This window comes from Hesperophylax consimilis, chromosome 8, assembly GCF_061612785.1.
Source record: "Hesperophylax consimilis isolate HC1 chromosome 8, BYU_Hcon_1.0, whole genome shotgun sequence".
Classification (NCBI taxonomy): Eukaryota; Metazoa; Arthropoda; class Insecta; order Trichoptera; family Limnephilidae; genus Hesperophylax; species Hesperophylax consimilis.
This window is the reverse complement of record NC_142843.1, coordinates 28,505,614-28,533,235: the sequence shown is the minus strand read 5'-3', so window position 1 is coordinate 28,533,235 and position 27,622 is coordinate 28,505,614. Positions and strand designations below refer to the sequence as shown.

The window sequence follows — 27,622 nt, the reverse complement described above, 5'->3', positions numbered from 1 at the left end:
TTCAAGTTGCACAAGTTTAATAATGAAACGGTGGGAAAAGGTTGCCTAAATAAAGATCCTAAATGCAAGGAGAAAAATCCCCTAACTACTATGTGTTTTCCGCAGAAAGTGCGAGACAAAAGAAAATGAATAATCACTTCCTCAAATCTGTTGGGAATTACTTTTCTTAACGTTAAAGAATGTGAAACAATAATCCAAAATTTTAAAGATATTTGATTGAAATACAATCTTAATACAAAGGAAACAATACTGTAATTATGCAAATGCACGATACGACAAAGGAAGTAAAATTTTCCGAAATAAAATTCGAAACATAGAAAACCGTTTTTCTCCAGAAATTTACGTGAAGTTCCGTGATAAGAAACGGAACTCAAATACGGGTTCTCTACATAATATTTGTAAAACTCGCCGGTGGAAACACGCAACTGGTAAAAATGCGAGGTACTCGTAATAAAATTTATGAACTGTCAATATCAATAGGGTTTGAGGGAAAGTTCATGGTAACCAACTTTAAATAGGCAGCCATTAAACTGAATGACCGAAAAAAATAGTAAAATAATTCTAAACTGCTGATTAAATTGTCGGTTTCTTTTTATAAAAGTTTTCAACAGAAGACGTTCAACAAATTATGCATTAAGGAAGGGAAAATCCGAAAGCCTCTAGATAAATTATAAACTTTCAGAAAAGGGCCAGAATGTCTATGGACCAGGATCTATAATAATTACCACTAAGGAGAAGGGGAGGAGGCAAATGCCAAAGTTGGAAACATTTGCCAAATTGAAAATCTACTACGCTAAAGTAAAACCACAAGACAGATAATATAAATTATTTTAATATAAAACTTTCATTAGACACATTCCTCTTTCTCGTTTACCTTCAACCAAACCACATAGCGCAAGAGAACCTCACGAAATACATTTTATTGTTTCATTTTCAACTAATGAATTATTCAAAAGTCAATCAAAAAGTTTACGGGTACCTTACATAGATAACATCACAAACATTATTATTATTTGTAGCTACAACATTTTCACAGATTCAGACAGCGAAATATACTTTGAAATTTGTTTCAGTAACCTGGAATACTTTTCGAGGCATAATAATTATCAAACGTTGGAAAATAACGTAACAAGGTACTTTTTGAATTTCTCGGGCCAATTAAAATGTTAACGTAACTACTTATTGCGAATTAATCTCTGGCAAAAGCGGACAATTTGCAAATTGACTGCTACGTTTCATAAGGTACAATATCGTGGAATTAATTAATTTGCCTAATCTATCGAGCCAACGAACAAAAAGGGCCATAGGGTAAGTTTATTATTTGTATTGGCAAAGTCCCTCGTGGTATTTAAATCTGGAAGGCCAGTCTCGGAACTCAGCCTTGGAGGAAATACATACAAACTCAGCTGAGATGAAAAGTTACCCGTCCCCCGTTACAGGCGGGTTTAGTGTTTAAGCCGGGGTGACCGCATATCGTGTGATAATAGCTTCTTGTTACGGGTAACTTATAACGATTCTGGAGTTGTGGGACCAAAGTTGGGCTGCTGCGGCGACTGGATAATATTATATTCTGCTGCATCGATAGCTTAGCTACCAGTTTGTAATAAGATATTCATATCCGAAGTCACAAGAGCATTTTCCGATTTCCACGTTGTGTCGATAAGACATTTTATACTGCCAAATAACAGTTGCAAAATAAATATGTTAATGTTAAATTTCCTTTGTACGCAGGCGCAGAAAATGGATTATTTATTTATTAATTTAACGCCCCTAGGGCTTGTACAAACATGTACTTGTGGAAAATTTACAAACCTTATACAGAAATAATATATCAGCACATACATATAAAACATATCAGTACAATAAATACTTATCATCTTACAAACATAAGGGAATACAGTAACATTTCAGTTATATTCACATATTTTTTGTTTCGTTTTTAGTAGGACGGAGAGGTTTTAAATATATCGAAAATGTCTGTACATATATTTGCATTAAATGCTTAATCCTCATCTGTTTATATCTTTAAGTCTTGGCGTGAATGTGTAATGCATGTTCTACACTCTTGGTGAGATTACCCGAGGAGCCCAAGCGCGAGTGTAGAAGACAGGCGAGCGTGTCTTCTACACTCGCGCTCGGGCTCCTTGGGTAATCTCACCAAGAGTTGTAGAACATGCATTACACATTCACGCCAAGACTTAAAGATATAAACAGATGAGGATTAAGCAGATGAGGATTAAATGCTTAATCCTCTCATCGCCTCGTCGCTTGTTTTGCCTTAATCAGAGGATACGGTACCAACCATTATCGCGAAGGATTGGTGAATGATTGAGAATAGTTTGGCAAGGTTACACAAATGATTCGAGAAAGTAGCGGTAGCACTTGGACTTCCTCGTCAATACACAGACACATTGGTTATATGAATTCACAACGAACACAGATAGAAACAAATATTGTTACTTGACAATGTAATGTAAATTACATATTTTTTTTTTTTAAACCAGCCCAAACAATTACTTTATTTTTTTTATTTGTATAAAAATTACATACAATGTTATTTATACCCAACAAGCTACTGCAAATAGCTATATAATATGAATGTGAATGAAGCAATGGGTGTAAGCCGAGACAGATTTATGTAACGGTCTATCCTCTCTGACCATCCCTGCCGCGAAACAGCGTAAGGATAAGTTACTTAGTTAAACTGTGTTTCACAGTTAACTGTGTTATTTAAGAAATTGCAAGGAAAACTGAAGCCTGAAAATAAAATACGAATACATTAACTGGCTAGTTCGGTTTACCGAATGTCTACCGCCGGCTTTAGTCATATATCTGGCTACGGTGCGGGGTTGGTATTTGAAAAAAATGATCGCAGCAGTAGTACGGTCCGTATCACGTTTCGAGTTCCCTGCGAGATGTTTCTGCCTACGAGGGGGTAATTCCTGCAATCTCGACTGAGAGGTTTGTTTGAACAGCTGAAATTTGTTTTGAAAAATTCCAACGATCAGCGATTTGCGGGACAATGAGACTGGCAAAAGGCAGTGTCTACAGAATAAAGCCGATCTTTTGCAGCAGACTGAAAAAGGCTATATTGAAGCAGAAGAGACGAATGTCCAACCACTTAACTAAAGATGACAAAGACTCGTAACAACTGAATACTAATTTTATTTGTACAGTACATCTACAGATGTATAAATTGTTTATGTTAAACAAAATTAATTTAAAATTTTAGTTTAGTCATTTCCGAACGAATGATGGCCGGTTGGTTTGATGATAATAGAGAAGTAATTAATTGATTTAAGGAGATCAAAAATAATCGACACGATGATTCATACACCAGTTTTATAGTTTTATGCCAGCATGTGTGTCCCCATGTATAACATTTCAAGTGTGAATGGAGAAAAAAAATACAGAAAAAAACGACACGAGAAAGTGAAAGCATATATTTTAACACGTGATGATGTAGTAATTATTTATCGTGGAGAAGTGATGTGAAGCAAATTCTTGTGCTGAACGGCTCCATGGTTCTGTTTTATAAACTTAATTTCTCATCGAATTTCGGAATATTGCCACTAAAGATGTCAAAAAACATATGCCATTTTACAAAGTAGATAAAATTACCTTTTAGATGTTTGTATTTGAAATATACTTTAATATTTATAAATTGGAATATTTTAATTTTTAATATGAAAAAGTTGAAAAAAAACATATATTTTTATTCCAAACCTCGAAAAATTGCAGAAAATACGAAATTTAAGAAAATATTCCTTTTAACTGGAGGATCTGAAAGAAAACTGTCACTTCACTTTTATCTCGTTTATACGATTTAATAAAATTCCCACAGAGTAAAAAAAATCATTTTTGATTCATTGTTTGCGCAATATAAGCGGTGATTTCTAGGATTTATATTACTTACACATGCATAAAAACATCACTTTTATAGAATTCTTTTTAAATTTACGCGATAACAGTCAATTAAAAAATAATACGTCCGAATTAACTTTACTCTTTGTAGATGGGAATGTCATGTGTCATGTCATGAAGTGCGTTGCTAGCTCTTTCGGGGCCAGTTAAAGACATATTTTATTAGTATCAAATCGAATCTGAGCTTGTACGGTCTTTAATCAATGTGTAACTAAAAAACCGTTTAACGGTTGAGAAGTGTTTATTAGTAAGGCTCTTATTATTTATTTTTATGTTCTGTTATTTAAAGGACGAATCTAAGAATGTTTAACACTTCGCACGACTCTGTTACTACGCGACTTCCATAAAAATCGTGTAGTAATCCCTTACCTGTTCAGTTTTAAGATTAAATCAATAATAATTAGGGTCGAGTCATGTGGTACGTGGCAGGATGTAGAGTTGTGGAGCCTACCTACACCATACAGCGGGTACCTACTTAAAGGATGAGCGCGTTTTACAAGCACGGACTTCCCCAGTTGTACCTACCCTACCTCACCCAAGGTTGTATAATGTCCGTTAATTTCCCGAATCAATAGAAAGCAGGGACGTACCCAGTATCTACCCAACTTAGTAGCTAGTACCCTACCCACCCAGGCGGAATGAAGTAGGCTGAAGTGATAATGTTTTAGTCGCTATCCTCGATTACCTCACCGGCGGAGCACTAAGCGATATTAAAATGAAACGATTTAAAAGGAAATATTACAAACTGTAAGTGTAACACACTAAAGTAAATGTTGAAAGGCTTTAATTCTATCCCATGAAATAAAGGGTTGAGAATGACGTAAGGCGTTTAAAAATTGCGGATATTTTAAACGTAGTAATTTATCGCCAGGACTAATAATGATGGTTTGCCGGGTAAGTCCTGCAGGAGGCATATTTTGACGTTTGTTTATTAGGGATCGTAAAATATGACAACTATCGTCCGAAATTCCAACCACCATAATTAATTAAACATAATAACATAAGTGTGCACTGTACATTTTTGCAAACATTTTTATTGCACGTACAGTGCAGTTATTGCATGTACAGTACATTAATGTACAGTGCACGTACAACCTTTTTTTAAAATGTTTTTAATAATAAAATGTTTCTTAAAATGAAGTTTCAATTGTAAAGGGATTCCTTTATTTATACTTCTTTATAATCAGTGCGCGAAATAAATATTGCTTTCGTACCAAAAGGTCATATTTAATGCAAAGCTCCACCTTTCACAGTCGTAAAGCTTTTGTAAATGTTACACACATTCCGCTAGAGTAGAAAAGAAACAACATAACATTAAGAACAGAAGGAAAATATAAAATAAATAATTACAATTACAATTACAATTATAAAAAAATGTATTGTATTATGTTTGTATTCTCTGAAATATTTATTTGGCATGTTCATTGAACACAGTTGGCGTGGGACTGAAAGGAGATTTTCACAACAGATCTGAAATAAGGCGATTAAAACAGTTCACAGCTTTCCATTAATTATATCTGAATTAGGGATCTTATTACGCTGGCAAACTGGCATAGTAGTTTTTTCTTATATATGAAAAGCTTTAAGATTACTGACCTGAAGGATTTTATACACTTTGTCTTCACACTTTCATCTGGCTTTTTCTCTTTATTATTTTGTTACTTTTTGGGAGAGTAATTCAATAGTTTTTCAAAAGGAAAAAACTCCTGCGGCTAATCAAACAATGTAAATGGTAGGTACATTTAACCCAAATAGGAATTGTATTGCTTATATATATTATTTTTTTTATTAGTAAAAAAAAAGATAGACGAATTACATAATATAACAATTACATAATATAATTACACAATATAGTAGAGTTATTAATTACATAATATTAGTATTTGATGTACCCCATAAATAAGCAGGGCTTGGGGATGTAGTATTATTATTATATATAATATTGAACTTGAATTCCTTTTCAGTTGATTGAATAAAACACTCGTGTTGCTCTGTAAAAATAAAGAAACGACATTAAAGTTTCTTGAATCAGTTTTTTTAGCAATCGGTTTAGTTTGGTTTGGTTACTTCAACCCTGTATAAAATCTAACGCAATATCGACATCTTGACTTTTGTTCTGTTTTGTTTTCCACGTAGTATATCGTCTGTCAGTTCTGATGCTCTGCTTTATCGGCAACGTGGAACGCGTACGGCAAAAATCTAAATTTAAAGGAAATACATTTCCTTTACACACACACATATAGGCCTTATTTTTAACCAGAAACTCTGATTTGTATCTCATATAACTTCTATCGCTAACAGGGCTATGAAAATTTTGGGTTTTACAGTAAAGATTTCGAACGATTTAAAAAATATTCCCACATTAAAAATACTGTTCACACCTGTCATTAGAAGCATAGCATTCTAAAGTATAACTCTACAATTTGGTCAATTTGTCTTTAATAATCACATTAATATCATTGAAAGAGTCCAACGGTAACTTTTGAGGTGTATTGATTTTAGACTAGGATTCCATTAAAATTAATACATTATGATTTTATTATATCATATTACATTCATTGAAATTGTTGAAGTTATGTGACTGAAGAAAAAAACTTGATCTTATATTTTTTAATCAAAAAATAAATAAAAAAATTCTAAATAAATAAATCATATTGATAGATCAAAATCACAATACAACGTAAAAATGGCGGTTTGTTTTAAAATTACCTTTGTTGGTTTTTTCAACCGATCAACTTAGGTTCGTTCAATAAATAAATGTTAGTGAGGAATCACAAATTCATAAAGTGCAATCACGTAACAGCACGAGCTGGGAGTAAATGAATGTGACGAAATGACGGTTATTCATCAGTAATATACCTACCGACAAAGTCATTTTTACCATCAGATAAAATGACATTGCGCAATACACATTGTGCATTGCATGTTGCCTGTTATAACATCGTATCCAACGTCAAAGCTGACTATATATATAATACAAGAATTCCAACCTTTTACATATTCCTGACAACTTAATTACTCGTGCTCGTAATGAAAAACAAACGATTTCAATTAGAGTTTCAATGAAATTATAACAAGAGATTGGTCTTTTTATGTTAAATATTACAAAACATGCATCACGGCAACCCTGGCGACCTTTTGTGAAAACAATGCGGGACTCTATTTTCCCGTCCATCAAGCAAGCAAACCGCGGGTTCGCCAAATGTATGGCCGGTTTAATTGAAAACCCGCTCCCGCTCGAATACTGATGGAAAATGAGACTGAATGGATCATAAAAAAATGTTCCATTCACGAAAAAGAAATTTCAATTCGTATTTACAAGACAAAAGGAAAATGAAATGTATCTTCTGGGAGGACGAATAGTTCATTTTTCCCATAGGACAAAAAATCCATGTTTAAGGTTTCCCATTACTGATGAGCACTGTGCGCGCCATGGAAATAATTCAGATTACAGAAACAGACAAGGGATTTAAATTTACTGATAATTATTAATATAATACTGCTCAAGTAAATACGTATCTTCACAAAAAGCTACATTTTTCATGAACATTTCATCTAATTATTTAAGGAAGAGTGTCTGAGCGGGGCGGGCGCGCGGGTTTGGTTTTTATACTAATCTATCGAGAATGATGAAATTCTGCACACTTGACCTTCAAAACAAGAGAAATGTCACTGTCTACAAGACATTTCGAAAAACTACCCAATCCTTGCACAATTTGCAAATAAGAGGTAAATTTATCGAAATCTGATTCGAAAAACTGTATAAAGTCCGGGCAACGTCGGAGACTTCAGCTAGTTTGATATTTTGAAAAAACCACGTGGTTAGGCACTCAATAAACACGAAATCTAGTACAAATTTTATAATATACCATATATTATCTAAAAAAAATTATAAGAATGAAAACATTTATCTAAGCTAGGAATCGTAAAATTGTACTTGAGTTCAACAAATAAGCAATACACGTAAATCAAGTGCGAAGAACCAACTAACCAACCCTTGGAAGCAAATAATATTACTTGTAAAACAGCAAAGTATAAGTTATTGGCATTGGCATGTCTAGAGGACAAAGGAATAAAATAATAAGAAAGCCACAAGCGATGTACATGATGTTTTATTTTACGATGTTTTAAACTGCATAGTGTAATGTAGAGACAATAGTACAAACGGAACAATTAGTTTTGCTTCTAATGAGCAGAATGCCGTTGCAATTCACGCCTTAACAGAGAATCGATAAGGCTTATAATACAAGAGACTTTCAGCATAAACAACAGGTTATTAAACGTCTGGCCGAAGAAAACAAAAGAGAATTGCTATACAAAGGAGTGTTGGTAACATCACACGTATATAGGCACGCAATACGTATGTATTAACCACGCCACGCGAGTCAATTAACGATTAATTGATTAAGATTGCCAATCAATGAGCTTGAGGTTCCGAGGTGTTCATCACAATTAGCGCGGTTTGATTACCTCTTGTTAACCATTTACGGCTCGCTTTCATAGAATCGTTAAACGATCCAAAAGCAGAAACCACGATCGACCTAAACCATAAACCTACAGCCATTTTATCACGTTCATAATGTGACACCAAATTTGCTCAGGTTGGGGTAAGAACAGCAATTTGTAATTCCGTCTTTCTCTCTCACAAAACAGAATGCCTTTTAATCCCTGATAATAGGATGAAGATGTTGTACTTTCTAACTAAAATACGCTCCTACAAAATACATATTTTTCTAACTAGACTTTTCCAGTTTAAATTTGTCACGGTGACAAGTAACTAAATAAGTTTCATAAGCAGACCCAATTCTGCAAAGAAAATATTTCTCGAAATCTAAGAATGAATTAAATTATTTTAAAAATGTTGACAACCTAAAGGTACGGATACATTTGCGAACAAAAACGCGAGCCGAGCATCAAATTATCGGAAAGGAACGCAAGCAACCGCAAGCGGCGTTTGCGCCATTTGCTGTTGCTTCGTTCGAATGCTGGATACTTGGATATGAATTACGAAAGAATTAAAAAAGGGAGTACAAACAAAAAGAGACTACTGCGAACTTTCGTTCAATTTGGTCAAAGTATGTTTTAAGCTTTTGAAGTTCAATCGAACAAAGCAATTTATTCATCAACTCGTGTGTGTATTGTGATCGAGTATGGAATAAATCACACATCACAATGCATACTTTTGATCAATAGGATCACTTAAATGTGAACAGGTTGACAAACGCCACCTTTTATAACCCCTACTGTCTGTATGATACACCAAACAAAGGGTTCTGATTGGACGTGAGTATACAATAGATGGAGTTAAAAAAAATAAAACGAATGTGAAAAGATATCGCAAACACCCCTCGTGGAAAAGTGGAAAATAACTATGAACAATTGTTTAATCGGAGAGGCTCTTTCGGTGTATTTACAACTATTTATTTAGATGCCTAATCGGTAAATATTTCGTTATAATAACAATAATATAAAATACATTACTTGCAAACAATGGGAAAAACAAACAAAAATGGTAGCATGTAGTAGCAAGTAGCAAACAAAGAAAGTTGCGTCAACGAGCAGAGTTTCTTTCGGAAATTTGAAGGAGTTAGGTTTTGAATTTTTCCCCTTAGCCTGACGTAAAATGTTCAGAAAACTACATATTCTCTTTTATTAATTTATTCCGTGAGAAGAATAAGAATATCAATTCCTATTGTACTTTTATCTTATTTTAATAGAATAAAATTCGCGATTCAAAGTGGCAGAAATCTAAATGAACGCCGCAATAAAACGGCACAGTTTATGGCTCCAATTAAAAGCAAAGTACAGATTAGTAATATACGGGGACAATAAAACTACCTCATGGCAGTAAAACCCGTCAATTTTTTTCTTCAGTCACCGCGCGTTTTATATAAAAACAATAAGGGAGAAAACGCAGACAACTGAACCGAAGTCGTAATAAAGGAGTCTAGAAAGTTATGATAAAGCTTTAATCAGGCACGAGTCCACGAGTGGCCCAAGGAAGATTACTATACCTATGTACTGTATTACTATCTGGCCTCCTTTGTTCCTTATCATTTGTAACATCTCCGTTGAAAGGGTGGGCGAAATTAGATTATCGTTAGTTTTCAATTATTGAAAATTGTTTTCAGAACTTAGTGCGGTTAAATGGGGCTTTTCTGCTAATGAAGAACATAACGCCGGCGGATTAATAACCCTTATATACTGAAGCAGTGGTAGCTAGACCACGACTCGCAGTGAGTTTGCATCCACGTTTAATGCGTCCGTGATTTTGTCAAGTTGTTTCGAGTCACAATAACGAGAAACCAATCACATTTTTGGCATAAAATTTTAAATGTTTTAACCTTTATATAAAAAAATAAAAAGGTTACAATGATATAATATATAAATAACGCCAATTCTGGTTCGTCGATCCTAAAAGATACAATGCTTTAAACACCGATATAAAGCCAATTAATTATCCGTGTTCAACATTGGCTATTTGAAAGGGGACGAGCCTTTTTTAAGGAATGCATGAATTCCTAACACTGTTTTAACTAAGTTTTTAAATTCCTAACACTGTTTTAACTAAACTTTTAAAAGTTTTAACTCTATCATAAATGTTATCTCATATTGTGGTTTCTATAATATGTGCATTTTTAGTTTTTGTTTTAATCACAAAAAACCTTTGTTGGTGGTCCAAAGTATAATGTAGATTTAATTTTTTTTTTCTTTATTCATAAAATATATTTGAATACAGGTTTTTACATGCTTTTCGACTACCATACTAGACACATGTCCGTATTATGGTAGTCGAAATATGTGTATAATTATATAAATGTAATACATGATTCATTTGTTCATATATTATTTTGTGAAATGCAATATATTTGTAAAATAGGTAATACTTTAACTGAAAATAAGAAAGAGATGAAAAAAAAGATAAATTAATTAATTATTTTAAAAAGAAATTTTAACTTTTACCACGAATCGGTTTACATTTTGAATACCAAAACATATTCTTTGAATAAATTGAAGCTTTTGCTATCGTTTCGCTTGAGTAGAATTAAAATAAAAATATAGAAAAGGAAGCAAATACTTCCTGGTGTGATATTTTATATTAAATGGAAAGAAAACGAATTTGTAATACACCACTTTTATTTTTGAATTAACAAAAATCGCCAACCGGGTTTCGCTTCTCCCAAGCTTCGTCAGGGCTTATTATTAACTAAATATAGGCACATATGTATAAGTAAATAAAACAACGAGTGATAAAGATACAAAATAGAAAGAAAGAGACACAGATAGAAAATGGGACAATTTATTTAGGATGGGTAGGTGGGGGGGGGGGGGGGCAGCTACAGCGGAGATTAACGGAATTAATTAAATATGGGACTATCGGTTATTACTTATTATCGGGACTATGTTTAAATTAATATTAACGTTTTTTTTTAATTTCGAGGACTTATAAATTGTTTAATCTAATTCCAATTCCATTTTACTGTATATTTTAGTTCCCGAGATTTTATCAAATGAGTGATTAGTTTCTATTAAATGGTTCTCGAATTCTGAACAAGCATTATTATTTAAACATCGTAGATGTTCTTTTACTCTTACGTTGACGTTCCGGGCATTTTGCCGATTTTTTTAATAAATAAAAACATTTTGTCTGGTGTATTCCTCTTAACAGGACCCGACTACGAGAGTTCGATTCACTTTATCGTACCAGGTCTTCCTGAGGCATCCCCACCATCTTCCAATAATCTCCTGAAAATTCCCAAAGCTTATAATAACATGTGATAGCCTAAAGCATGTAACTTCTCAGCGGAGCCGGCACACAATAACAAGAGGAGTCATGAGCCTATTTTTCAAACAGACGTTCCCTTATTAAAGTAAAGCGTTCGGAATGCCCATGGCGGTCCGCGCATTCTGCGTGGGAGTCAGTTCCAACTAAATGTTCTCATATATTTTCAAATTATGTTTCTTCGGGTGAACAATGCTCCTAGGAGCCGGCGGCGACGTCAAACTTGTGTACAAAAACAACGGGCCCTTTGTGTGCAAATGAGATATTAATTTAGGCCAAGTGTTGATATCGCGGCGTAATTTAGAAGAAAAAGTGTTGCCTAAGCGACCTAGCCAGGCACGTTATGGGAGGGGCAATCAAAATTAAGTTGTATTCGCAGACACACTCGATTGAAGTAAACTAGGATTCAAAACCAATGATAAGAAAAAGAGATAAATACAATGTCATAGGACACACATGGGTTAAGAGCTATGACGTATGACCACGGTTATCACAAAGAGATAAATACAATGTCATAGGACACACATGGGTTAAGAGTTATGACGTATGACCACGGTTATCACAAAGAGATAAATACAATGTCATAGGACACACATGGGTTAAGAGTTGTGACGTATGACCACGGTTATCATAAAGATAAAGGACATAGTAGGTACCTAGATTTATTACGAGGACTAAAAACTGAAGAATAATCATAAAGAGGCCGTAATATAACAGTACATGTTATATCCAATGAGATAAAAATGCCAAACATAAAATAAAATAAATTTCTGAAGACGAACATAATAATATACACGCACGAAGTTGGCTGGAACAAAAGCTGTGTCGATGAAATGAAGCAGGGGGTTTATTGGGTGTTTGTTTGGTTACTCACCGATATTGTTGTTCTGCGGGGGGTTGTTCTGCTGGTACAACATGTGCTGGTGCTGTAGGTGCTGCTGCAGCTGTTGCTGCAGGTTGAACTGCGCCTGGGCGGGCCCTGCCATTCCGCCCGTCATGCCGCCACCCATGCCGCCCATCATGCCACCCGTCATGCCGCCCCCCATGCCACCCGTCATGCCGCCCGTCATGCTGCCGCCCATGCCGCTCAGCATATTGACGCCGCCCTGGGGGGGCCCGCCCGTGGGGCCGGTGGCCGGGGCGGCCGGCGCGGGGGTAGATACGGGCGATTCAGTCTCATCCTCTTCACCTGAATGGAACAAAGTATACTTTAATATATTGTATTGTATATTTACGAGTCTGAAGGCACCTGTAGCACGATGTAGAAGAAAAAAATGTGGAAACACAATAAGTAAGTAATAATTAATATAAGGGAATGCGGTAGCAACAGGGATAGGATAAAACAGACATCAGTATCAGCAAAAAGCATCAATAGGCAGATTCGTGGCCTTTGTAGGAACAGTGATGGCGGGGAAACAGAATTTAAAAAAATATTATTAAAATCAAGACTATTTTGTACGACTAGAAAATTATATTGAATATTTTATTTAGAAAACCAACGGTTTAAAATATTTTACAAAGAATGACAAAATGCATATAATAATCGAAACAATCATAGGTTTTCGTTAGAAATGATACTTAGGACTGGTTGTTTCAAAAAATTTGAACAATTTACCAAAATCAAAGTTAATTATCAAGGACTGTAAGGGTTCTATTCAAGTTCTATTATTATTTCAGTTCTGTGAGGCAAGTGGCCCATGTTGATATACTAATAGAATTTCAATAGGACTTTCACAGAACTTGGAAATTAACTTTGAAATTTGATGAATTGTTTAAATTCTTTGAAACAACCCGTCCTAAATGTTGTAGTCTTTTTCAAGGTCTGATACTTCGAAAGCGTAAACTCTGAACTAAGTAACCAAAGTATTTGGAGTGCACTTTAATTTCTTCAACCGATAGCTAAAAAGCTGTATATTGGTGTTTTCAGAATATGTAATATAATTGTCGGTGTCAAACATTAGAAAAATAAAAACATATATTCAAATATTTTGAATGGTTGTACAAATTGTATGTTGTAGGCACACATATAAATACAAATTTCATTAAATTCTATTATTGTCGAGTGTGTAGGAATACATAAATAAAGTTGTAAAATTTATATTTAAATACTCCTGCATAACGGCATCATTTATCTGGCGATAGGACGGACAGATTAAAATTAAAACTTTTACGGCGCAAAAGCTTTAAAGACGAAGCTTTCCAGTATACAGAGTACTTTGCGAAATGCGGCTAGGAGATATTACTTCTATTCATCGCGACATCTTTATGGCATTTCATTTTATATGACGTCTGCGGTCGAATAAGTTCTATTCAACAGACCGGAGGAGACTTTCTCACGGCCAAGCACGTTTATTCCAGCAGAGTAAAGAATGATGGGGTTATTTGGCTATTTTTTAGGACTAAGTATTTCATGAAAGCATTATTCACGTTCGAAACACAACATTCGGAAAATTACAGAGAAAAATATATAGAAAGACCATTTCCGAAGTCCGAAACAACGAAGCGAATAACACAGAAAATTAAAGTTGCGTTTTTAAGGTTTACGCGCGGATGTACAAGGCTTTACATTACGTAAAAGTTGTTGAGTACCATAGACATATGAATATTAGTAGACCTGCCCTAAGTGATTAAAAGCGTATTACTCCCCACTCCCCATACCGGTTCCATTGGAGCCGGCTGTGCTCGCGTATGGCCTCAAGTGAATTTAGAAAACGTGACGTCATCATTCTTGTGCGAACTATGGTTGAGGCATCATCGGTTCATTTTACGAAATAACACGGCAAAATGGTGACTTGTACTATGAAAACTTGTAAAAATAGATGTGAAAAAGAGAATAAACCCAATTGTCGTATTACATTCCATATATAAGCATTATTTTACTTTATTTTAAGCATATTCACATCGTATAATATGGATCAGTTGTAGAAACATATACTATCACATCGAAATACGTCTGGACGTTAAACACAAAGCTGGTTGGTTGCTGGGAAGTAAATTATGAACATTTATAAAAGTGTCTTAACTAAATACATAAACGAAATATTCGACTCTGAAAATACAAGAAATTTATTTTGCCGAATTTGGACTTCGCAAATTTGTTCATAACGTGGCGAGTAATTTGCGCTCCCATGTAAAAATGTCTATTCATTCAAAAGCAGATTTTACTTTTAAGAACTAAATGGTGATATTATAAGGCGAGATGCCTATATACTATCAGATTGATTTATTGACGAATCACAGTCAGCTTTACCCTCTTCGTTCTTCAACAGTTGATTTTACCCCTCATCCTTAATTTCTAGTCTATTAATATTCATATGTCTGTGTTGAGTACAGTTGACACTTTGTCGATCTTATAAAAGTTGTTGAAGGCACTGTTGACACTTTGTCGATCTTATAAAAGTTGTTAAAGGTACAGTTGACATTTTGTCGATCTTATAAAAGTTATTAAAGGTACAGTTGACACTTTTTCGATCTTATAAAAGTTGTTAAAGGTACAGTTGACATTTTGTCGATCTTATAAAAGTTATTAAAGGTACAGTTGACACTTTGTCGATCTTATAAAAGTTGTTAAAGGTACAGTTGACATTTTATCGATCTTATAAAAGTTGTTAAATGTACAGTTGACACTTTGTCGATCTTATAAAAGTTGAGATTACTAATAACAGATTATAAAGTAAGTAAAAAGTTATTGCATTACAAGTTACTATTTGTAATAAATTTGAAATGATTAGACCAAATTGAGGACGAAAATTAAAAAAAACTAAATAAAAATGGATCGTTTGAGTTTTCTTTATCCGAAGAACTAGGAGCGATTCCGGAACAAACCACACAAAATTATAGAATACGTACGTAACTAATTTCTGTTATTTGAAGGCCATGCGCTGGAAAGGTATAGTGAGTCGGTTGAATAATCTGTAATACGGCTCGATAACAGCAGATATTATATAAAATCAAAGATTTTTCATATAATTATCTACCATGTTTTATTTAGCTGAATTATAACTAACGATACAGTCTTAGCAGTATGAAAATCCAGAATGGATTGAAATGAAATGACGGCACCGTGAGTTCAACGGTAAGGACATTTTCGTTCGGATGGGTTGGCCGACACTCACGAATTAAATGAGCATAAGATGTAAATGCGGTAGATGTGTAAGATATCAAGTGGTCCTGCACGTGCATACAATAGTGCGGGATTTAGAGTAGAAGCATGTCTTACATCCGGAACTCAATTTGCGGCCGCGGCTCCTCTCTCCGTACACATCCCTCAACGGGGAAGAGATCCGGCGCGATGGGCGGCCGCGCGCCCTGAGAATAGTAATGAGAAGTGAGGGAACCCATCCTCGTCCTCTGTCCCCCGTCCTGCTCCTCGCTACTGCTTTAAACAAGTACGGGAGACATGGCCAGTTAGCTCGGACACGGGACGGTACGTGAGGGAAATAATATGGACAGAAGAATAGGCGATGCACGACGCATCGAATCGCATGACGGACGAACGCGAGGGCGAGGCACAAAACCCTGAAGATAAACATACTTATTATCTTTCTTACAGTTGCGCGTGGTACTGTTTTCCCTGTAAACGTGGGTTTTACAGCTTAAAATAAAACGTAGAAAACTTGTTTATGAAATGTTTTATCTTACACGTCATAAAAGTCCGAACGAAATATGAAAGATGAGAGGAGGAGAGTGAACTTGTGTAGAAAGTATTAACTACTTATAATTATTCACTAAAGCTGAAGTAATTTTATATCTCACACTTAAATAAATTTTGGTAGATGCGAAACCAAGTCGGTATCTAAAATATTAATAAAGAACCTGCACGTATTATAAAGATTCTATAAAAACGTGCAAACCATATCGATCTGTTTTTACATTTGGTTGGTTTTCATTCGTACTCTAATACGGATCCCATAAAAAACGTTATTACAAAGGTTTTTTAATAAAATTACAACAAATATGTCTATGGGAATATAATCGAATCGAATAAAAATCTTTTAGTGACATTTTTTTCTAATGAAAAATGTTAATTAATAGTCAATTATTTCACAAAAAGAGGTTAAGCGTTTGAATTGTTGAATAAAACATGAAAGGCTTATATAGTCAGCCTCAAACAACCCCCTTAACTTTCAAATAACTGACGATATACAAATTTAGATATTCACAATCCATTTAAAAAAACATAAAATCAACATAAAGTATAACCCTACAAATTATTTTTCAAAAGACTGATTTGAAAGAGTAACTTTTTAAATCTGCGATTTGTGCTCAATAAATGATTCAAGAAGTAGAACCTACGATCCAGCGGAGCTTTGGCTATTAGTCGAGAGCTTAAAGCTCGCGACCCCTCCCCCGGCGTGACTTTGATTCAATATAAGTTTACAAGATTTGACATTTATTGCGGAGTATGGGAAACTTCGGGGCGTAGGTCACGGCAATCTGACTCACCAGTGTTTATATATATTGTTCGTTCATAATCATGCACAGCAAATGGTGTGATGTTTATGCTAATAAAGTAAATATGAAGCGTAAATAATGGAGGCTTTGTAAAGTAACTACTTAGGTAATGAATAGCTCAATTGAAATGCTTTTACTATAATTTCTAGATAATCAAAAAAGTTTTGTAATCTAACTATATATGTATACAGATATAAAGAGAGATAATTGGAAAGTTGCTTTATTTAAATTTATCGCAGAATACGTAATTTTGAGAAGCGATCAAAAAAAAATCTAATTCAGAAATAATAAAGCAATAATTTGGTAATCAAGTTCTCATTGGAATTAATAATTTTTGTAATTAAATTAAATGATTTTATTATTCTTCCCAAACGGATGCCACACAAAAAATGTAAGTAGAATTTCAGAAATAGATTTCGGTACTGTTTGTTAAATACATTTTCAATTATATTATAAAAAGTTAATATTGTTCAAACAGCTAACAATTTTTTTTAGATTTGTGTAATTTTAGTGATCATCAAACAATGGTAGAACTACACTATTACATTTGTCCCTTAATTTATGTAGAAAAAGTGATGTGTTTAATTTTCCGATACAATTTTCCAATAACCCGAGATTATTAAGAAAACAGTACAGCCCTACTTATATGCGCTATTATATAGGGCACACAAGCCAAATCCAAGTAAACATTTCCCCAATCGGCGCTCATAACACTAAACATGCTGTTCGAGTGGGTTGGCGAGTAATAAAGGGGCAATACAGCCAGTAATCGGAGTTCCTTTAACGTCCTTCCCTTGTCCAGAAATAAATTGAAAAGTTCTCTTATTTTCGCGAAGCAGTGACATTACTATTTAAGTCCTTGTAAAAATATGTTGAAAACGCTATTAGCTCAGGGTTATGGAAAAGAAGAAGAAACTCGTACGACTATGGCAGCCCTAATAGGGGAATGTTGAGGTTGTAAAAATGCGATGCCTGGAGACAGTAGGACTATGGCCTCCCCAATAGAAGAGTATTATAGAATGGTTTAAATGGGATACAAGAGAAATTCATAGAAATCCAAAATTTTGCCCGGAACCAGTAGGCCAATAGGCCAATGTAAAAAGCAGGCCAATGGCATCAAACTGGGATGGAAATGAAAAGTAGAAAAGGAAATAAATAAAGTATGTGAAAACTAAAGGGTCATCTTTAAAGCATTTGTTGTATAGCTGAATGCAGCAAACGATTTTGTGATGTTTCAACAAACGAAGCAAATGTTTTTTCATCAATTGAATAGTAGAAAATTTCGTTAGAGTTATAGTCCGAAAACTCGTGGTATATGCGGTAAACTGGTTAATCTATCTCGCATTTGGAGTCGATTTTGGGTTACGACTTTTTTTTATTTTTTGTTTTCGAGAAATACGAAGTTCAATTTAATTAAATTCAAAGTTTTCAGTTACTACGGAATTATACGTACGTATCCGCAGTTAATTGTCTTTCTAAATGCGTCGAATCGTAGGCCTGGCTTTAATAGTTGCGCAAAAAAGTATTGTTAGTACCAATGCTCAAATTGTTCTGCTCCACAACCAGTTTTCGGAAACCGTGTTTAAGTGTTTTGGTTTGATTTACTAACACCTTGATTGTAAAATAATAGTAAAACAATAATGACAATAACGTTAATAAAATAAAAATTACGTTACTCTGTTTCCTAAACGTAAATTTAATAAAAAAATACAAGTAACATTTCGTTTATAACTGTCATTGTTCGTTCCCAAACAACATGTAGTCAAACTAAGCATTATTATTGTCAAGATGGTGTTCTGATATTATTTAGATGCATTTAGCGTGCATGGGAAAAAGTCGCGTTTTGTTAATTGTTGTTGTGAGTGATATTAATTGAATTACTAAAGATAGATAGAGTTTAAAATATCATAAAATTCGTAAATTCAACAGCATTGCCAAAACAAATCATGTAGATAATGAATTCCAAACATATTTTAAGATGTGTGAAATATTATAAATCACACAGTGACGCGAACATACGAATACACTAAGGTCGAATGTTACAAGTTTGACGAGATAACTGCCAAAGTAGATTACAGTGCCATAAATTTACGAATTTACATATCTTTTGTTAAATAATTACTTTTTTTCCCTTCTCATACGATTTAAAAGATTTAAGTGGGTCGGTATGCTTCTTTCTCGGACTATTACCTAGGCTTCACATGGAATTTTACGTTTATAGAGGCCAAAAATCAAGCAGCATTTGGTTACGGCTGCGAACACCGCCGGATCCCACAGCGGACTGTATTGATCAAAGAAATAGTTCCACGATCGTCGAAATTTTTGTACCAAACGAAGTATTTAATTTATTGTTTTTATTAGCAGATATCAAGAGGCTGTAATTAATTATATCTGTGTTATATCCAAATATTTAAATCATTATAAGTGCGATATAGATTGAAGTTTTAAATATGGGTTTTATTGTGTATCAATGTTTTATTTACTATGATCGAATGCTTGCATTAATTACGAAAGAAATCCGTAGAGTAGAAAACATTTAGTACGGATGTTTCGGAGAATTTGAACAATTATTCTAATTTCAAAGTTAATTTTCAAGTTCAATGAAAGATTTTTTCAAGTTCTGTTAATATTTCAGTACTGGCAAGCAACTAGCCTATAATGATATAATAACAGAACTTGAATAGGACTTTCACAGAACCCGAAAATGAGCTTTGAAATTTGATGAATTGTTCAAATTCTCGGAAACAACCCGTCCTTTGTCATTCTTTGGTAATAAAACATATCAAGTCTGGGAACGGCATAAGGAAGGTAAGTTTAGCGGGTTTTAGGTTGGTTTTTTCCATCAAATCACACAATTTGCCAATTATATTACCTGCTTTAACTCGCCATAAATCATACAATATACACTGCGTGAAATTGGTCACTAGAACGGGGGGCAGTTATTGTACAGCACGTGAATGACCTCACAGCTGTTGAAAGAGGCATTCACACACAATACACACCGTCGTGTAAAGAATGAATACAACCCCTGTCCACTATCCACCCCTCCGGACGGGCTGTTTAACTGAGCAAGCGGGATTTTTCCACGAGGAAGGAGGACGAAGGGTGGCACATTACCGCGGACGGCGTTAAGCAAACTGTTATAATTATAATGAGCAACGGTCAAAGGCTTAGCTTAGTCAGGACTTAACGCTTAATGACCATTTAAAAACAGCACACACGACAGACTAGCTTAACCTTGCGTAATAGGTTACCAGGTTTTTATGTACAATTACGTATTCCGTTTGTTAAAAACGCTATTTTTTTTTGAAGGAACAAGAGTTTTGGGAGAGATTCAAAATTAGTCCGCATTATTTTCTTTGATAAGGCTATTGGCTAGTGATGGATAAATTCCCGGCAATTTATTTTTGGGTAATATTCTCGAAACGGGGATTATTGCGGGAATTTTTATACAAATTGTGACATCCCGATGTGTGACATCACGAGACACGATTGTATTACCCTAGTTCGCCTTGAAAGCTTATAACATGGTATTTTTGGAGATATCAAAAAACTAATTTTACTGTTATCAACTTTTTAAATGCATATAATACATTTTAATAAAAAAAATAAAACCTCTTTCAGAACTACTTTCTCCATATATACATTTTTTTTTCTTCAATATAATATTCCTCACTAGCAACAACATTTGAAGTTGAATTTTCATTTATGGGTTACTTGCAGCATTTTATACATTTATCTCAATAGTATTTAAATGTTTTTTACTGTAATCCTGATTCTCCGTTTTAATCTAATTATTGTATTTTTGTTTTTGGGGTGTTATGCCGTGTTGCGCTACCTTCTTCTTTAGCCAACGTTTCGGACAGCATTGCAGTGTCCATCATCAGGGCCCCATAGAGGTTCGTCAAATATGATTTAAGATTTTCACGGCCAAAAGTATTTTTGTTATTTGTTTTTGGGGTGTTATGCCGTGTTGCGCTAACTCTTTCTTTAGCCAACGTTTTAAATCATATTTAATTTTTGTATATTTCATTATAAATTTTAATTTTGTTTTAATTTATTTATTTTTTATTTATTACATTTATCTCTTTCCCATGATTACTTATCTTCTTTTTAGCTATTTATCACATTCACCTATTATCTTTAGAAGTGCTTACGTTTGTTTCTATTTTACGTTTCAATTAGTAAGGATGTCACATCGTTTATTAGTAGGGCTTTTAGACTGTAAAATAAGCTATTTATGATACCCGCCCGTTTGCTTTGTGCGCAGAATTGATGTATTGTTTGCTGGTTTGGTTAAAAGATTATGAAAAACATGACGCACTTCTCAATTATTCAGGATAGAAATAGATACATAATTTCACAATGAAGGCGCAATGTACTCTACCCACATTCAAAAACGGAGTCCTTTGTTATTTATTATATTATTATCTAGTTTTAAATTTCTTAATCTGGGTGCGTCATTGCAAAAATAGCTCGAAAAAACATGCATGTAAAAAAAATGTTATTAGTTTACGAAAAATTCTCTTACGGAAGAAACTCTGAAAATAGAGACTACTAACGCCATCTTACGGTGGTGAACGTATTCTGAAGGAAAACTATAAGCGCTGAAAATTTACAGGGAAGGGTGTGAAAGCTCGCTTAAGTTTCAGAAAAATCCGAGGGCGGCGCTAGTGGCACATTATTTGAGAAGAAAATGATATTTCATACAAAATTAAAGATGCAAATGATTATTTATTTATCTATGCACTGCGTAATTATTTTATTTATAAGTACACTGAGCAAATAAAAATGTAATAATTACGAGCTTTTACTCACTTATTTTTACGAAAGAATTTTTCGATATTACTGAAGATCGAGCATGCTTAAGTTGGCAATACAGTAGGGCAGACCCGTCGATATTATAATTTTAATTTTGAAAATAGATTGATTTTCGGGATCGCTGGCGACTCTTATTACGATTTTTTTTTAAATAAAACCTTTTGATTCCATTCCATCCATTTGATTTTTTTAAATTTTAACATTCTAATTTTAAATTACGTAAAATGAAAATTCCCTTTCATTGTAAGTCATCCCATATAACAAAAGCGAATGTTCATTTTACGTAATTAAAAATTAAAATGCTAAAATTAAAAGATGCTACTGGTTTCCTGTTATAGTAATTAAGGTGAATCAGAAGGTTTTATTTAAAAAAAAAATTGTATTAAGCGTTGCCAGCGTGATCCCGAATAATTACCGAAAAAGACATTTAAAATAATTTTCTGTTAACATAATAATTTTAAGCATGTACCAACCTATTATCGCTTGTCTGAATTTTTAACGCAATCTTCCAATTTCCAAAATGACATTTAAATTCAAAGCAAATCGGAGTTCTATAATTATTCAATCAGAGTTGAACAGTTGACATTGAACCAGAGTTACAGATAGACACACAAACGAAATTAGTATTTTTGATGACAGTTCTGAGAAAATCCTAGAAATTTACTGTCTCAGCGGAGACGAATATTTTATTTATTAATATGAATTATTATATTTCCATATAAATAATTATAAATAAGAAAATTTTTCGTTAATGCAATCAAATTAATTATTATTAAACATGATTGATTATTATGATTAATTATTACTATACATTATTATTTAAGTTTCGCGTTCAAAAAATTAACGGTCTTACTAAAAAAAACGTGGTGATAATTTATTCAATTGATAAACGACCGTGTATATAAAAAACTTACTAATTGTAACGTAAAATAGAAACTGACATAAAATAGTTAATTGAAAGAAATATGCATTGCTTATCCAGTAAAGGGGGTTGATAAACATGAAATAATAATAATTTCTCATCGAATTTCCACTAAAATAAAAGCAAAAATATTATCTACCAACGTAGTGTAAATGATTTCATAGTAAAATTAGGGGAGGTTTTTTCAAAATAAAAAAAATTGCAAAACACTTTCGTTAAATTAAACAAGATTATTATTTGAAATTTTCACGGCCATTGGTATTATGATCCTTTTTAAGGCAACGTTTCGGACAGCATTACAGTGTCCATCATCAGTGCAGATGTGTCATACATCTACCCTGAGCAAGTGATGTGTCAGATGTGTCATACATCTACCCTGATGATGCACATTGTAATGCTGTCCGAAATGTTTGGCTAAAGAAAGAGGTAACGCAACAAAAATAGATCACTAAAAGATTATTATTTTTTTAACTAAGAAACACAACCTGGGAAGTATTTGCTAAAACAAAACAAATCGTTTTCATAAAATAATAGAAACCTTCTGAGAAGCATTATTACGAGTATTTTTAGCCCGGGGGCTCGTCATTAACTTTATTCTGTTTACGCCAAGCAGATAGTGCGCTATGAAAATAAATATTCCAATGAATTTCCATCTATGTTTATAATTTCCAACCGCAGAAATATAAATAATTTTTTTTTTTTTTTTTTTAAAAAGAAAGACAAACATTCCCAGGTTACGAATAACCCAACAATGTTTGAAAATCTCCTACTACCACCACAGAAAGCCGAAAATGTTGCTTGTGTTGTGATGGAGGACTTAGCCAGCCGAGGAATCGAACACGCGACGCTCGGGTGAGACCCAAGCGCTATGCCCACTCAACCACTGACCGGTCATTATTAGGCAAATGAATTTGGCCTTGTTGAAATACGTTTCTTTGCTAATAAACGTGGCATGTTAATTTCAGCGGAGTTTTATTAGAAAATTAAACTGAAATATAATAAACAATGAGTAAAATGTTAGCGAGATTTATGTAAATTGATGTTTGAAAACCAAAATAATTCAACCGCAAAATTTCGACTTTGAAGTCACAAGTTTGGTGGTCTTAAGTTTCTTAGGTTTATTTTTAACGAGCGAAGAAAATGAATAAACGACAAAAAAGATACCATATTATGATTATTTAAAATGAACGTATCAATAAACCAAAATAGCTAGTCTATTAAGAGGAAGCTACAAGCCAAAAATGTGTATATTCTTGGTATACCTTATATTGAACGTAACAGACATTAAAATCGCTTGACAAACGGAGTTTAGAAACGTTCGAGTTCAAGCACAAAACTGGGTTTTATTTATTTTGTAAATATTTTTTAAAGAAAGCAAAAATTTAATTAAGTAAAACTGTCACAGATAATCTTAGCTATTATACTGTATTTATTAAAGTATTTTCCTTTACGCGTTCATAATATTTTTTTTAGTAGTTTACATTTATATTTTTTATTGAGTAATTATTTTTTATTTGTATTCTACTCAAGCGAATCGATAGGAAAACCTTCAATTTATTTAAAGCAATTTTTTGGTATTCATAATGTACACCAATTCATTATAAAGATTAATCAAAATCGTGATTTAGCATTAAGCTTCGCCTTAACACAGTATTTTATTTGAAAAATTTGTGTTATTTCGTCATTGGTTCTGGAATTCTTTATTTTGCCACAGCTTCTCCGTGTACTAGTAATGAGATAACAGCGTAATTCTTGAGAATTTAATTTTTTACAAATAAATTATTGAAGCTTATGAACCTCATTGTAATAATTAATCAACAAAGGAGATAATATTAACAACTCTCAATGAAACACGAAATAGAAAAAGACACAGCAAAATAAAAAAGTTAACGGTCGCAACTGAGACTCGAACCCTGATCGTCTAGTCTTGCCAGGTCCAACGCTCTATACAAATTGTTAACGGTCGCAACTGAGACTCGAACCCTGATCGTCTAGTCTTGCCAGGTCCAACGCTCTATACAAATTGTTAACGGTCGCAACTGAGACTCGAACCCTGATCGTCTAGTCTTGCCAGGTCCAACGCTCTATACAAATTGTTAACGGTCGCAACTGAGACTCGAACCCTGATCGTCTAGTCTTGCCAGGTCCAACGCTCTATACAAATTGAGGGATCGATCCCGGTAAGACTAGAGGATCGGGGGTCATGTCACAGTTGCCTTTATTTTTGTTTTCTATATAATGTTTAACAATTATCTTCTTCATTGATTCATTCTTGAGAAGAATGTGACCAGGTAACGGGTAATGGGAAAACGCATAGGTATCTATATTGAGCATATTGAATAAGATTTCAAGCTATAATATTCTAAATAAGTGCATATTTTAAATAAATTCAAAGCGAAATGCCGATCCTTGGTATGGTGGCTACTGCTGAAACGTATCAAATTCTTAGCAATCGCCACCTACGTAAATGGATAAAGTGGTTATTTGCCAGAGGGCGGGCTATTTACTAACATATTGATGATCAAATACTGTCCGGCGACGGAGCGGTCGTTTTCAACAGCAGAATTAATCTTTGCCGGCAATTATTGTCGGCTATTAATGTCGATTGTCTTTGCCTATTATATGAAAAGACACGTCGAATAAGATATTGTTTCTTGTTATATAAATTAACGACTTTATATAGAGCGTGAAGGAAGATACTATCAGTATCGCCCTGGTGTAAAACCACCATTCAGAATTGAAACGGTACTTGAAATGGCTTAAGCCGTGTTTGGTGACCAGATCTGAATACCCAGGTACTCCCCCACCTTTATATTCCCCATCTCCTTCCTCGCCCCACTACCTTCAGCCTCACAACATACCCCAACTACCGTCACACAAGTCAGTCTTGGCAAACACTTCTTGCTTCATATCGACTAATACGTACGCTACTATTATTCTAACTCTTGACATGACTCGACTCAAATGTTTGATTCGCTTGATATTGTTTTGTCTTGCTTGAGCGTCACCGACTTCTTCTCCGTACACTCCTTTCTTCGTGCATCCGTTCTACATGCCCAAGCAATCTAAGCGTCCCTTAATGTATCTAACTCATCAGGCTTATATCGGTCTCGCAGATTTTTAACACGGTCATAAATAGTGTTACCACAGGCGCCTCAGGTATCTCATTTCTACAGCATCGAGTCTAATTTTACAATAATTACTTACCACGTTCATTTCCAGTTTGTTTTACGACCTACACATAGATCAGAGTTTCAACATTCAAAGAGCGTACTTAATTCAAGATTTTTATTACATACTAGTGGACCCCGCAATACTTCGCCATTGCTAATATCTTTCTCGGGCGTCTCCGACTTCCTCCACCATCCACTACTGTATACCAAAATGTTACTGTTAAAAAACTACATTTAATCTTTAATTACTTTAATTCGACTCCTTGTCTCATTCCGGTGCAGAGATATTGCGTTAAATATTCCTCGGGCGTCCCCGACTTCTTATACCATTCAAACCACTATCTAAACACTCCTGGTGCTAATAAGAACAAACTTTTCAGCGATATCGGAGGACTACTTTTCGAGTTTTGCGAGCACAAACATACGCAGGCTGAATTCTCTTATATTAAGATAGCTGCCCGTGTGCACGAGCCCTAACTATTCCATATTCACACAATTGAAACCAAAAACTCAACTCACAGTTCACAAGTATCGGCACGGAAGGACAATAACATTAACAGTAGTTCTGTTGTTAACATTGGGAGGTATTGAGGTACAACATAGTGTTCGATCACTCAGCAAGAATGATGAAGTAAGAGAGGAAGAGTACCTGGCTCGGGTATGGGCGAGATGGGGCTCTCCGGCAGCAGGATACCCTTCTGCACCAGCTCATCTCGGTTTGCTCGGACGGATATTTTTCGCTCCAATGCTGCAAGGAAATGTGGAAACATTTTAATATCAAAATGGCAACCATAAAGTAGGTAGGTAAGTTATGAATAGAACACAATTTTAAATGTACAAAAAATAGGTGAATACCGAAGGCAAGAGGATGACAATGTACAATGAACTTCATAAAATACGTGAAACCCGAAGGCAAGAGGATGACAATATACAATGAAATTCATAAAATAGGTGAATACCGAAGGCAAGAGGATGACAATGTACAATGAACTTCATAAAATACGTAAAACCCGAAGGCAACAGGATGACAATATACAATGAACTTCATAAAATAGGTGAATACCGAAGGCAAGAGGATGACAATGTACAATGAACTTCATAAAATACGTGAAACCCGAAGGCAAGAGGATGACAATGTACAATGAACTTCATAAAATAGGTGAATACCGAAGGCAAGAGGATGACAATGTACAATGAACTTCATAAAATACGTGAAACCCGAAGGCAACAGGATGACAATGTACAATGAACTTCATAAATTAGGTGAATACCGAAGGCAAGAGGAATACAATGTACAATGAACTTCATAAAATCAAACTTTGTGAAAAAAATTGTGATTTAATAAAGATTTTCACAGTGGAATAACTCAATGAGCAAAACCTCAAATGTAATATGTATTTAATAAAGACTCTCAAACGAAAGACTCGAAACAGAAAAGAATCAGACGTATCTAGGAATTGAACCCCGGACCTCATCCTTTCCAGGGAGATGCTTTGAACACTGAGCCACCTCGACCATATCAACTTACGTCACCTATAACCGTAT

General features: G+C 34.2%; 1 protein-coding gene across 5 annotated transcripts in view; it reads right to left on the bottom strand.

Annotated features, from left to right (window-relative positions):
- The window catches only part of LOC149421827 (phosphatase and actin regulator 1), a 388,460-nt gene that overhangs the window by 129,620 nt on the left and 231,218 nt on the right, over positions 1-27,622 (bottom strand). For all 5 annotated transcript variants that reach the window (XM_089634064.1, XM_089634066.1, XM_089634067.1 and 2 more), the window contains 2 exons: positions 26,727-26,825; positions 12,582-12,896 (listed from right to left, as the gene is read on the bottom strand). In XM_089634064.1, coding sequence (XP_089490190.1) covers positions 12,582-12,896; positions 26,727-26,825 — 414 coding nt within the window. The remainder of the gene's footprint in view (positions 1-12,581; positions 12,897-26,726; positions 26,826-27,622) is intronic.